The sequence below is a fragment of the Balaenoptera musculus genome, chromosome 20 (assembly GCF_009873245.2).
Source record: "Balaenoptera musculus isolate JJ_BM4_2016_0621 chromosome 20, mBalMus1.pri.v3, whole genome shotgun sequence".
Classification (NCBI taxonomy): Eukaryota; Metazoa; Chordata; class Mammalia; order Artiodactyla; family Balaenopteridae; genus Balaenoptera; species Balaenoptera musculus.
In genome coordinates, this window is record NC_045804.1 from 49,935,485 (window position 1) to 49,948,986 (window position 13,502).

The window sequence follows — 13,502 nt, forward strand, 5'->3', positions numbered from 1 at the left end:
AAGCTCCCTCTGTTTTCCATCCTTTATTGAAAGGTCCCACATCCTCAGGGACCCCAGGCAAACCAGACGCCAGACAGGTCCCCCAAATATAGCAGGAGGCCTGAAAGGGGAGAGGAATGACTTATGATCCCACCACACCTCCCTGGAAACAGAAACCCACCACAGACGGACAGACAGACAGGGCCAGGAGGTGGGGAGACCTTACCTCCCTCTAGGTTCTCTCCCCTTTGCCCCCACTTGAAAAGAAAGTCAAACACCGACTACGCGGCACCCCAGCCCCCCACCCACCCTAGCAGCGTTTGTGGGACCCCCTCCCCCGCAAGGGGCAGCCCCGAGACAGCTTCCCATCGCTCTCCTTCACTTTGGTTCGCTCCTGGCAGCTCCGTGCCCTCTTCCTCCCTCAGCCTCCGGCCCAGTTACCCCTACATCTTCTATCACCTACTCGGACCTTCTCTCTGGTCTCTAGGGCCTCCTGCCCCAGGGCTTCTGGGGAAGCAGCATCTCCTCCCAGCGAGGGGCTCCGCCAGGCCCTCTCTGCCCAAGACGCGGGGCTCACACGGCCGCCCCACTCTCCTTGAGGTCAGGGGCTGAGCGCTGCCGTCTCATCCGCGGGGGCGTAGTGTATGGGGGATAGCGGGGCCCTGGGGGCCTCTGGGCTGGGTATGGTTGGGGCTGCTGGGGATAATAGTTGTGCTTTTTGGGCTGGAAGTGCTGGGGTTCGGGCTGTGCAGAACCCCCTCCCCGGGATCGGCCCCCTCCGTCCAGGGAATTCCTGCGGGGACGGTGGGACCTGCGGGGACTTGGGGGCCTGCGGGCAGGGGTGGCCGGAGAAGGGGTGAGCTCCTCGGGGGGCTGCGGAGGCGCTGGGGACTCCCCGGCCCCCGCCCCCGGCCAGGACTCGCGGTGCTGGGGGTTGCTCTTGAAGGGGAAGCGCAGCTTGCAGTCGTGAGGGGGAACGAAGCGGGCGGGGGGTCTGCGCAGCCCCCCGCCCCGGCCCCCGGAGCCCTGCAGTCCCTGCAGCCGCAGCTGCTCCTGCTTGAGCCAGCGAAGGCGCCCCCGACGGAAGGCGGGGTCCTCCTCCATCAGCCTCGACACCCGCTCCCAGCTCGACAGGGGCGGCGAGGAGGGCCGCGCGGGAGGTGCTCGGTCACTGGGGGCTTCCTGCTCCGCGACCTCAGACCCTTGGGGCTGGGCCCACGGGGCCTCACCGGCTTCTTCATTCTCATCCTCGTGATCCTGGGAGGGAGAGGGGGTGAGAGAAGAGGGGACACGTGAGGAGAGTGGAGTCCTGAGGACGTGCAGATTCGGGAGGACAAGCTGGAAGGCCCTGGAGCAGCTGGACGTCCAGGGGTCCTGAGAGAGAGGGGCATGGGGACGAGGAAGCTGGAGGAACACTGGTTTAGGAGCCCGGACCCAGAGTCAGGTGGCCGACTCAGTCCAGGTCTGCCACCTCCTAGCTGTGGGTCTGGATCTCCGGCTTGTAGCCTCTGTGCCTCAGTGTCCTCACATGTAAGATGACATCCACAGTGATAGTACCCATCACATAGGGCTGTTGTAAGATTACCTGAGAAATTCTACCATGCCTCACCTAGTGGGCACTCAGCAAATACTGCTGAATAAATGACGTGCCCTGGGGATACAGCAGTCAACAAAGAGGGAAGAAAAATACCTGCCATCATTTTAGTGGACGGACACAGTTGATAAATAAATAAGAAAAATATATAGTATGGTACATATGCTGTACTTCCATAACAAGTTAAATATAAATATATGTATTTAAGTTATTTAATGTATATTATTTACATTATATATAAGTACCATGTTATATATTTTATATATATTTTATATAAATGTGTATATATATATATTTTTAATACACATATAAAAATATATATTCACATGGAAAAGACCAGAGCAAGGAAAAGGACAGGAGGCCAGGGTGGGGGTAGATGCAGTGAAAGGACAGGAAGAGATTCACGGAGAAGTTCCCATTTTAGGGAACACCCGAAGGGACTGAGGGACGAGCTCTATGGCTCTCAGAGGGAAGGGCGTTCTGGGCAGAGGGAACAGCATGTGCAAAGGCCTTGAAGCAGGAGTGCACCCAGCAAGTTCAAGGAACAGCAAGGAAGCCCAAGGGTGTGGAGAGGGGAGGGTGAGGAGAGGGGTAAGAGCTGCATTTGGAGCCGTAAGCCTTCAACAACCATGACTGCTGTTATGACTGGCTGCCTGTCATCCCCCTTTAGAAGGCAAGCGGGAACACGGCAGAAATTCCGTCTGTTGTGAGTAACCCCAGTAGCTAGCACGATGCCTGGCACACAGTAAACACTCAACTGTTTACTTGTTGGGTGAATACATGGAAAACGGGTAGGTGAGAACACTCCCACTCGCAGGGCCATTGTGAAGATTTACACGGTGACACAGGAGAAGTGCTCAGCACAGCGGCTACCAGAGTAAAGAAAGGGTCACCCAGGAGAGGGGTGGTTCTAAGAGTGGACACCTATGGGAACACTTAATGAAAGTGGTAACTTAAGGACTGTACCCTTTATATCAATGGTTCTCAAACTTCATTGTATTTCAGAACCACCCGGGGTACTTATTATAAATGCAGATTTGTCCCCAAAGATGCTGATTCAGTAGGTCTGGGGCAGAACCCAGGAATCTGCATTTTCAGTTAGTGCCCTGATGATTGTGAGGCAGGTGATTCACGAACTATGCTGTGTTAAACTTCGATAAGATTTTTTAAAGGAAGAGGAGGAAGGAGGCTGGACTCTGAGGTGGGAGGTTCAGGTTCCTACAGGGGAGAGATGCAGGCGGTGAAAAGCCGGGCAGGGCCCGTCCTACCTGGGTCAGGGGGATGACCCTCTCCATGCGAAGCATGCGGTCCCTCAGGGCCTGCAGCTCGCGGTCCTTGCTGCTGTTCTGCAGCTTCACCTCCTGCAGGATCCCCGTCAGCTTGTCGATGTGAGCCCGGAGGTCCTCCACCTCTGCGCCACGGGCTCCCTCCTCACTGCCACCACCTCCACCTCCGCTGCCTTCCTCCTCGCCCACCGTGTCCCAGACATCCCGGGCCACGGCCCTCCAGGCGTCCCCGGGCCCCTCAGGCTTGCCGTAGGTGCGGCACAGCTCCCGCATCTTGAGGGCAGCCAGGGCCTCGATCTCGGCCCGCCCGTGGCGGAAGTCGGCCAGGGCCACCTCGTAGCAGATCTCCTTCACTGCCTGCATCTTCAGGTCGGCCATGGTGGCCCAGCGGGGGTCTTTGCCCTGCAGCCGCCGTCGCTGGGGGATCTGGTACACCCTGCGGGGGGCCCTGCGCTTGCCGCTGCTGGGCAGGCCGCAGCGCTTGACGATGGTCTGGACCGTGGTGGGCGGCAGCTGCTCGCGCAAGGACGAGATGAGCCGCCAGCTCTCTTCGCAGGAGCGCTTGTCGGAGTCGTCCCCGCTGTCAGAGTCCGCGTACTGGGGCCACAGAGAGGGAAGACAGACGGGGAGAGGGCTAAGGGCACCCCAGAGCCATGTGTCCCAGCAACATGGAAACACCGTGGTCAGAGCGGCTCGGTGCTGGGTGCACGGCTTAACCTCTGCTCGTCTGCACAGCAGAGGAAATGACGGCACCTCCTCACAGATACGTTTTGAAGATTAACATGCTCGGAGCGTGTGGCACAGAGAAAGTGAGTATTAGCTGTAGCCGTACCAAGTATGGGTTTCGTGTGTATATATCGCTCAGGATGCGGTTCAAGATTTAAAAGTAAGTCCATTCAAAGAACAATCTTTTTTTTTTTTTAATATTTATTTATTGATTTATTTGGCTGCACCGGGTCTTAGTTGCGGCATGCGGGATCTAGTTCCCTGATCAGGGATCGAACCCAGGCCCCCTGCATTGGGAGCATGGAGTCTTAACCACTGGACCACCAGGGAAGTCCCCAAAGAACAATCTTAAGTAAATAACAACACGGGCGGTACTTGGATTTGGTAAAAATCATAAAGGTGGCACAGGATCAGCTAGAGTCCAGGAAGCCCCAGTCACCTGGGAGGAACCCTAGTTCCCTGCATGGGTTCCTCCCTGGGTCACATTTCTCTCCTGTCTCCTCCTAGATGCCACCTCTACCCCCCAGCCCCGGGCCCACTCCCCACTCTGGCTCAGGCAGTGTGACCAAAATCAGAGTCAGGCTGAAGCTCTGCCAGGCCAGCTGCTCCAGTGCCCACCAGCCCACCTCCCGCCTCTGCCTGCCCCACCGCACCCCTGGCCAGCCCCTCACCAGCCGCTGCTGCTCCAACAGAAGATCAGCCTCCTCCTTTTCTTTTCGGTACTGGTTCTCCAGATCCTGCAGCCTGGGATTGGGTGAGGAGGGGAGGAGGAGCTGTGAGGCTCTGGAGCCACCTCAGTAGGGCGCCTCACAACAGGAGGGCGCTGGGGGCTGGGCACCTGGGGGGGACGGTCAGCAGGGCCCTAGGGCGCAAGCACCCTCCCCACGCACCTCTTCTCCATCTCCAGCTTGATGTCAATGCCTTGCTGCTCCAGCAGTTCCTTCTGGGCAAAGTTCCAGTCGACGGGCTCGAAGGGCGGTCCTGGGGGCGGGGGGACCCCTCGCTCCCGCTCTAGCCGCGCCTGCTCCGGGTGGTTGAAGCGGAAAACGTGGTTCTTGCCCATCACAATCCTATTCCCTGGAGATAGGAGGATGGAGAAGTGGACTCACTCGCCCACGGCAGCACACCCCTCCCCATGCCCGAGGTGCACAGGGCCTTGCCCACAAATCCCAGGAGCCCCAACACAATCTCTTCCATCACCCCAAATCCAAGAGCGGTTGGAGCCGAGGCTCCCCTAGCTGACCCCAGGAACCGCCCTATCGCTGACAGCCAAAGGAAATCAGGAGCTTGGCATCCTCTTCCTGTTGCCCTGAGGCAGCGAGACAAACCAAAACCTGACTCCCTCTCTCTTCCCTTCCCAGTTCCGTCTTCACATGCCCACGCTGTTTCCTATTTGTTTCTGGGTCCTGCCCAGGAGTCACCCAAGAAGCTCTTCCTTGCACAGCCAGGGCCCAGGACCCTCACTGCCCCCTCCTCTACCTGACTTCAGCACCACGGGCTCAGTCACAAGCTTCCCGTTGACGTAGGTCTCGGCTCCTTCACAAGGCTCCAGGGTGACCACCACTGAGGCAGGGAGAGAGGAGAGGGAGCGATCAGACCCTGGGGGAGGAGGGGTATGGTCACAGATTCCCACCCTGCATTCCCCCCAAAACACACATACACCCCCAGTCCCACCACCCAGTACCTGTCGGGGTGCCATGGCCCCTCTGGTGGCAGGCAGCACGGGAAAGGAAGAGCAGAAGGAGGGTTAGAGCCCCAGCTACAGTTCCCAGGAGCCTCTGCGGGGGCTCCCTTCTCACCCTCTGCCATCCTCCCCAGCAGCGGCTTAGCAAGCCTGGAATTCTCAGAGGGCGTGGTCTCTCAGGTCCAGCTGGTCGGCAGGCCCTGTCATTTCTGCCTTCCAGATGACCACTCCTTCCTTCCCAAACAACACTGCTACTGGCCAGGTCTGGATTCCTCCAGCAGGCTCCTAGCCCCACTTCTGTCTGATGCATCTTGCACACTGCTACCTAACGGATCTCCTTAAGCCACAGTCAACTATCTTCAGTCAAGATCACTATTTTCACGGGAGAAGATAAAGTCAACCCAACCCAAACATCTCTCTCAAGGTGCTCCTTGTACAAATCACCAAGCCTGCTGCTTGCTGGGACACGAGGATGCCTGAGGCACTTCCCTGTCCTTGAGGACCAGTGCCCCGTTGTCACAGAGGGGCCCCCGCGTTCCAAAGACCCAGACTCTATGACTCCTTAGCTGAGGGACATTAAGCAAGTCACCCGATTTCTGTGAGCTATAAAATGGGATAACAAAGTCTTTCTTTACAGAGTGGCTGAAAGGCTCAAATAAAGTGATGTGGGAAATATTATTTACCTTACAAGGAACAGAGAAACCAGAATGAATGGTAACGTAAGGCAGAGACGAGCCTACAGACGCTGTAGGAGTACAAAAATAGCAAAGAGTAACTCGGCTTAGGGGCAGAGGACTGGAAATGATTATGGGAAAGTGGTAACTCCTGAGCTGATGCTCAAAGGGAAACTTGGATGAAGGGGCAGAAACGATGGAGAAGAAGATGTCAGACAGAGCTAAAGCATCACCACATCGGTGACCAGCAATGGAAGAAGGTGGCAGAGAAGAGGATGAGGTGGCTATAAGGGTACCAGTCTATCCCCACCCTTATTTCCCACCACGCCCCAAATTCATCCATCCATTCCACAAATATATTGCACCCCTATAATATGCCAGGCACTATTTTAGGTCCTGGAAATACAGGAGAGATAAAAACCAAAATGCCTGCTCTTACAGAGATCATTTCCACTTGATAAGAAAGATGATAAACAAGTAATTGAGCAAGTAATCTAAAGTCAGGGTTGGGCGGGGATAGTTATTATGGAGGGAAATGGGGCCAGGTGAGAACCCACACGAACCCACAGCGATCTGAACCGAGGCAGCCCAGGACTCACAGCACAGGCCCTAGAGCCTGCCATGCTGCGTCCCAATCCAGTTCTGCCATCTTCTAGCTGTGTAGTCTCGGGCAAATTCCCTAACCCCTGGGAACCTCAGCTCCCTTACCTGTGAGCTGTGTGCGAAAATGCAAAGGCACAAAGTAGATGGTAAGTAATAACTATTCTTCTGTGTTCACACCTCTATCCGCGCTGCCTGCTCTTCTAGGCGTCTTTGGTCAAGTATTAAATCTTAAAGGCCCAAATGGACTGACCCTTTATAGAGCCTCCATCATTTGGGGCACAGAACCATCTGCTGCTTTCACTGTGACGTAACCTATTCGGGCCTGTCACCTCCCCAAACACACCCTGAGCTCCCGAGGGTGGGCTGCCTCCACAGGCCTTGTGTGGTTTTGGTATCACCCCAGCACATGGCTTGAGGGAACCGCAGAACAGGAATTCGGCAATAACTCACTGGGCTGAACAGATTCAATAGCTCGCAGCCCACAGGGCCGGAAGCATTTGCTGCCACTAGGGACTTGAACGAGACCAGAACAACTGCGTTAATCCACTGACCAGAAACTGGAACTGAAGTCCACTGGGCAGGTCTTCAACCTGAGCTGCAGGCCACACGAGAGCATCTTTTCTTATTTTAAAACACATGCTGACCACGGGTGCCCTGTCTCCTGTCCCCCAGAAGCATCAGACCTGAGGCACATAGCACGGGCTCCAGGTGAGGGAGACCTCAGGTGTGACACGGCCAGCCTCCCTGCCCGACTCACTTCCCAGAGCTTGACTTCACTTGGGCACAACTGAACCCAAATCAGTCCATTAAAAAAAAAAAATGACCTGGACTTCCCTGGTGGCGCAGTGGTTAAGACTCCACGCTCCCAATGCAGGGGACCCGGGTTCGATCCCTGGTCCAGGAACTAGATCCCACATGCCGCAACTAAGAGTTCGCATGCCACAACTGATGAGCTGGCGAGCCACAACTAAAGGAGCCCTTGAGCCACAACTAAGAAGCCTGCCTGCCGCAACTAAGGAGCCCACGTGCCACAACTAAGAAACCAGCGAGCCGCAACTAAGGCGCCCGTGAGCCGCAACTAAGGAGCCCACCTGCCACAACTAAGACCTGACGCAACCAAATAAATAAATAAATATTAAAAAAAAAAAAAAAAAGACTGAACCAGAACAAAACACTGACCTCAGAATATGCCCTAAGTGGTACTTAACCACGAGCATTGTTTTGTTACCTGTCAGACAGACTACTACCTACACCCTGAGGGCTTGTGATTCCTAAAAGCTTTTGCTGCTGTGGCCAAAAACCGCTAAAAATCTCTGAAAGTTTTGGAACCAAAGGGAGACATGGGTTGCCTAACTGCCTGAAATTTTTGTAGTCATAGCTACGTAGATAATCAGGTTTTCAGAGATAAATTCAGATATCCCACTGAAAAACCTACAGGTTTTCATAAAAAATGACCAGGGTGCTATTTGAGGCTAAAAAATTAAGGAAGAGGGCAGGATCTCCTCTTCCCAAAACCTCACCCTCTGAAGCCAGTCTTCTGTTTCTGCCTTGGGGACCCTCACCACTCCCAGCTCATAATAAGAGTCTGCGCCCTGAGGGCAGGTGCAGATAGCAGGGCCCCCACTGCTGACCAGGAGTTCAAGGCCCCTCTCAGGGTGAGGACACGTCCTCTCACGCGGCGGCTGCACTCCCAGCGCCCGAGCCAGGGCTCTGTATTCAGTGAGGGACCTGTCTCTCTCCTTGTCGGGTCACCCCAGTCTCGCCCCCTTAGCCATTACCTTCTCCGTCCGGCTGAGGGATGCTCCGGAACAGACAGTGTTGCTCCCGAATGAACTGCCCGGTCAGCTTGATGTCCACATCGACCTGGCCGACCCTGGGGACGCAACAGCCAACATGTTCTGAGCATGTGCCAGTCATACATACGCCAAGCCCCTTCTGAACACAAGTTCAACCAACTCAGTAAGCCGAGTATAATTATTCCCATTTCACACATGAGGAAACTGAGGCTCAGAGAGGTAAGTAACTTGCCCAAGGTCATGCAGCCCGGCAGTGGTGAAGCTGGGATGTGAGCCCAGATCTGCCTGGCTCCAAAGCCCACATCCTCACTGTTATACAGCAAAGGGGGAAGGGAACCTGGAGTGGGGTGGGTGCCCTCAGCCTGGGTTCCTGCATCCTTCCCGTGATGATCACCAAGGACAGCTGAACAGCCTGTGCCGGGAGAGGAAGGAGCACCCTCACCCCTTTAACTCCAGGAGGTGACCTTGGAGGCGCTGAGCCCCAGGGGTTCATTAGCATTAGCCAGTGAAGTTACCTGTCATGTGGGCACTGCCCTCAACAGCATGGGGCCAGGGTTATGTTTCCCTTCTCTCTCCCACCCCAAGGGAAGGTCCCACTAAGCGATGCCCAGGCAGTGGTGCTGGGGGCCAAAAACGCAGCAGTCCAAGCTCCCACCCACTCTCTGCCCCAGTAGATCAGGACCTATCCCTGCCAGCGCTGGGTTGGTTTGGTCCCAGGAAGGGTGTCACCCACACCAAAGCGGTGGGTGGAGGAAGGCTCAGCAAGTTCTCAGGAAGCCTGGAGCTAACAGGGCTGCAGTGGAGCTGTCCTGAGACCTGGGGCGTCCCCAGGAGATCACTAGAGAAGGGAGTCGCCAGCGTGGCCCTCCCTCTGCAACCACACCCTAAAAGGAGAGGCTGCCCCAGGGGCCCCGAGCAAACGCTACCTGGTGACACCATCTTTGATGTGGTAGAGCAGACATTCAGACATCAGGGGGTCTTCGTTCAGGTTCACCAGGTGTGGAGTCTGGTGGGGAGGGGGCGGCAGTCAGGGGAGAGCCGCCAGGGGTGCAGCCAAGAGGGAGGGAAGGCGCTTCGCAGACATCCCTGCAGGCTCCCCGCTGCGCCCCTCCCCCTCCCTCGGAGGGCGAGCTCTCCCACCTCCTGCTCCCACTTACCCCAATGCTTTTGGGGCAGCCTGACCCACCGTCTCCTCGCACACAAGATGCCCTCACCCTTCTAGCCCCTCCCCAGGCCCCATTTCTCCAGAGGCACCTGGACACACCAGTCTCCCTGACCCGAAACCTTAGAAGCTACCTGCCCTCTCTCTGCTTTCCCTGCACTCCCTCTGGCCCCAGGGCTCATCACTTCTTCCCTCAAAATGTATCTTGCCACTTCGGGAGGGTACGAGAGGGGACTGCTCAGACCTCTCCAGCCCACGCACCGCATGCTTGCCTGACCTGAGTCTGCTTTTTATGCCGGTACTCCTGGGCCTCCTCCACGGCAGGGCCCCAGCCCACTTATCCAAGCCCCTTTCCGGGGCCCCCTCTCCCCTTCTGTGCTCGCACCCAGTGTACTCTGAGCACTCACTCCAAAAAGCCGGGCTCATCCCTGCCCATCCTCTCGCCTGGAACAGCCTCCCTCCTGGCCCCACCCCCATCCCCACCTGTCAAAATCATTCACTTCCCGTCCCTCACGGTGCGTCTCAAATGCCACTTCTTCCACAAAGCTTTCCCAAGCCTTCCACCCGAACACAAGATCCCCTGCCTCTGTTCTGCAAGGATATACCGTGGCCTTTCTATGTGCAAGACCCCACTGAGGTGCCCAGCAGGACACAGAGATGAGTCACACCCAGAGGCTGCTGCCCCGTCGGTCAGGAAATCAGAGTCAACTTGGGGAGATAAGACTTGGTGTGGAAACACCATTGCAGGTGAGAGACACATGCCTCATAACAGACTTCCTGAACTTTTCACGCCCTCACTTAGCTCATTCATTCATTCATTCATTCATCCCACTGTATCCTGGGAGGGGCTCATACACAAAAATGGATAAAATGAAGACCAATGGGAGCTCATGGGGGTCAGGGGAGCTTCATGGAAAAGGCAGTGCGGGAGCTGGTCTCTGATGATGAGGAGGACGTGGACATGAAGAAGGAAGAGGGTTCCAGGTGAAAGAGGAGTCTGAACAAAGGCACGGAGGCAGGGGAGCACAGGGTGTAGGGGAAGACAGCCAGCAGTCAAGGCCCCATAGTTCTCTGGGAGCCCCCTGAACAGGAAGCCCAAGGCTATGTCTACGGTGGATGCGTTGTGTATCTGTGTGTCGGCCCCTCCAACGAGACTCTGCAACACTTCCTCTTCTCCTGAGGGATGACCACGCCCCTCCCGACACTGCAGTGTCAGGCCTGCTTGGGAATGGCAAACGCGGATGGGTCCTGGAAGCAGAAAGCGATCTATCCCTCGGGAGAGGGGACATGATTTAGGGCAGTGCTTTTCAATCTTTATTCAGCCCTGGAACCCTTTGTTCACAGGAAACCTTACCTAGAAGCCTTAGAAGCCTAACACGTCAAGCAGATAAGCAGAGAGCCGCTCAGGCCGAGGTGGGGGCAGGGGACCCATAGTCCAGTCCTGCTCCCCCCTCCCCATTCCCTGTGAAGGAAGCTCCGGGCCAGGTTTGAAAATTACTGACTTAGGAAGTCCTTAGGCCTGGTGGCGAGGTCTCAGAAAAGAAGGGGCTTTCCCTAAGGCCCTTGGCTCTCTCTGGGACAAACTGGAGCTTTTGCCCCAAGGACCCAATTCTCCACTCGACCTTTCCTAGGTTGGAGTCACCCCCACCAAACCCGTTTCTCCTGTGAGTCTAACAGCTTTCTCTCTGAAATCCACATGACTTTTAAACTTATGAGAGTGGGTCCATTCTTGCCACCTGGAGAAAATGCAGAAGTTACCTCCCCTAAGACACTTTTTTTTTTTACCAATCAGATGGGCAAAGATGAAAAAGTTGAAGAGGATGAGGGAACACGGGCTCTCTTGTATGCTGCTCCTGGGAGTATAAGTGGGCATGGTTACAATCTCTGGAGGCACGCTGGCAAAAGAGATCAAAGTTTCACCTGGCTGCTGGTGGACCCCAAATCTCTACTTCTAGGAATTTGTTCTACAGACAGCAGACTATTAGTAAAACTATCTTCTGTAACATTGTTTATAGTATCAAAGAATGGGAAACGACCTAAATGTCCATCAGTAAGAAGCTGGTTAAAAAAAATTATCCTACGTCTATACAATAGAATATTCTGACACTGTGGGGAAAAAAAAAAACGGACACAACTGCGATACACTGTTATGTGAAAAAGTAACATGTCAAGTATGGAACCAGCACCATGGCAAAGAGGGGCGATGTGTGCGTGCGTACGTGGATGATTATAACACACGCCTGTACGTGCAGAGACTACCTCTAGGAGAACACATCAGGAGCCGGCAACAGGACTCGCCTCTGGGAGGGGAACCCGAGGGTGGGAAAGAAAGAGATTTCCTTTTCACCTCACTGTAAGAAGTAAACGTTCCCTGTGGGGCGTGCCACCTTTACAAGAACAACTAAGAACAAAACAAAACAAAAGCCCCTCCTGTTGGTCCCAAGCTCTAGCAGGTGGCACCCTGCACAGTGTGAACCTCTCCAGGAAAGAAAAACCCATCCATCAGTCTGTCCATCCCTTTCTACCTTTCCCTAGCCCTGCAGCTGTGGCAGAAGCTCCACAGGTACCTGGCACCCCCAGGTGGCTGGCAAGCCACGCTGAGAGCCCCCTGCAGTCCCTCCTCCCAGATGTGCGCCTCTGGGGGATCCCAAAGCCCTGGGTGCCCAGCCCCGGACCTGACCCCTCAGCCCTGCCTGCCACGCTCAATCACCCACCGACAGCTCTCTCGCCCCTGGCTGTGCCTCAGGCCAGGCAAACCCCTCTCCTCTGTCTGGATCCCTGTTCAATGGTCCCTGCTTGCTCAGTCACCCAGATGCCTTGTCCGTGTGAAAATCGGAGGGGTCTCCTTCCAGTAACCCACTGCCTGGAAGAGGTGTACCTCACTTAGAGCCTGATCCTATGATGCTTCGTACCACGGCTCTGACAGGCGTGGCTGGCTCCATTCCAGGGCTGGGACTGGAAGTTCCTGCTTTGCCCAAACTGGCCTCTGCATCACCGCTTCACCAGTGTGCACCGCTACAGCTGTGCTGGCCGTCGGAAGCCAGCGTCCACTCTGACTGGTTGGTCCCCGTGCTGTGCTGGTTGCTAAAGGTTTTGAATACCATTCCTGCCTCCAACTGAGCCTGATCATTCCTGCCCTGCTTCTTCCCTTCCTTCCTCTCCACAAAGCCTTACTGAGCACTTACTACACAGCGGGCACGTGACAGGTGCTGGTGCGCCCCACTCGGCCGACAATACCCGACATTTGCTCGGCCCGATGTTCTCTCTGCTCCTCTCTACCACACCCCCGTCCATCTTTCAGGCTCCACTTTCCAGACCACCTTCTCCAGGAAACCAGTTTCCATACATCTCCAGGCTGCACTGACGCTTCCATCTTTAAACCTCTCGCTGGGGCTTCCCTGGTGGCGCACTGGTTAAGAATCTGCCTGCCAATGCAGGGGACACGGGTTCGAGCCCTGGTCTGGGAAGATCCCACATGCCGCAGAGCAACTAGGCCCGTGAGCCACAACTACTGAGCCTGCGCGTCTGGAGCCTGTGCTCCGCAACAAGAGAGGCTGCGACAGTGAGAGGCCCGCGCACCGCAATGAAGAGTGGCTCCCACTTGCCGCAACTGGAGAAAGCCCTCGCACAGAAACGAAGACCCAACACAGCCAAAAATAATAAATAAAATAAATAAACAGATAGTCACTCACCAATTTAAAAAAAAAAAAGAATTCTGAACAGCTCAACAGTTTAAAAAAAAAAAAAGCCTCTCGCTGCGTTTACAATCAACATCCTACAGGTTAGTGCTTACTCTTCCCCTATTCCTTTTACAGTCTTGTCTTCCCAAGTTATCCTTTCAAAACGTACTTTTCAGGTTTTTTGTTTTTGTTTGTTTGTTTTTGAATAGCTAACACATACACAGGTTACAAAATCCAAATGATACAAAAGAGCACATGGTGGACAAGTTGCTATCCCAACCAACCTGCAATCTCCCAGGTCCTCTCCCTTCCCCATGG

General features: G+C 55.2%; 1 protein-coding gene across 4 annotated transcripts in view; it reads right to left on the bottom strand.

Annotated features, from left to right (window-relative positions):
* Positions 1 to 13,502, bottom strand: part of KIF1C (kinesin family member 1C) — a 22,412-nt gene continuing 8,910 nt past the window's right edge. For all 4 annotated transcript variants that reach the window (XM_036835855.1, XM_036835851.1, XM_036835852.1 and 1 more), the window contains 7 exons: positions 9,269 to 9,348; positions 8,325 to 8,419; positions 5,065 to 5,148; positions 4,476 to 4,662; positions 4,257 to 4,329; positions 2,842 to 3,456; positions 1 to 1,236 (listed from right to left, as the gene is read on the bottom strand). In XM_036835855.1, the coding sequence (XP_036691750.1) occupies positions 553 to 1,236; positions 2,842 to 3,456; positions 4,257 to 4,329; positions 4,476 to 4,662; positions 5,065 to 5,148; positions 8,325 to 8,419; positions 9,269 to 9,348 (1,818 nt within the window). In that variant the 3' untranslated portion in view covers positions 1 to 552. The remainder of the gene's footprint in view (positions 1,237 to 2,841; positions 3,457 to 4,256; positions 4,330 to 4,475; positions 4,663 to 5,064; positions 5,149 to 8,324; positions 8,420 to 9,268; positions 9,349 to 13,502) is intronic.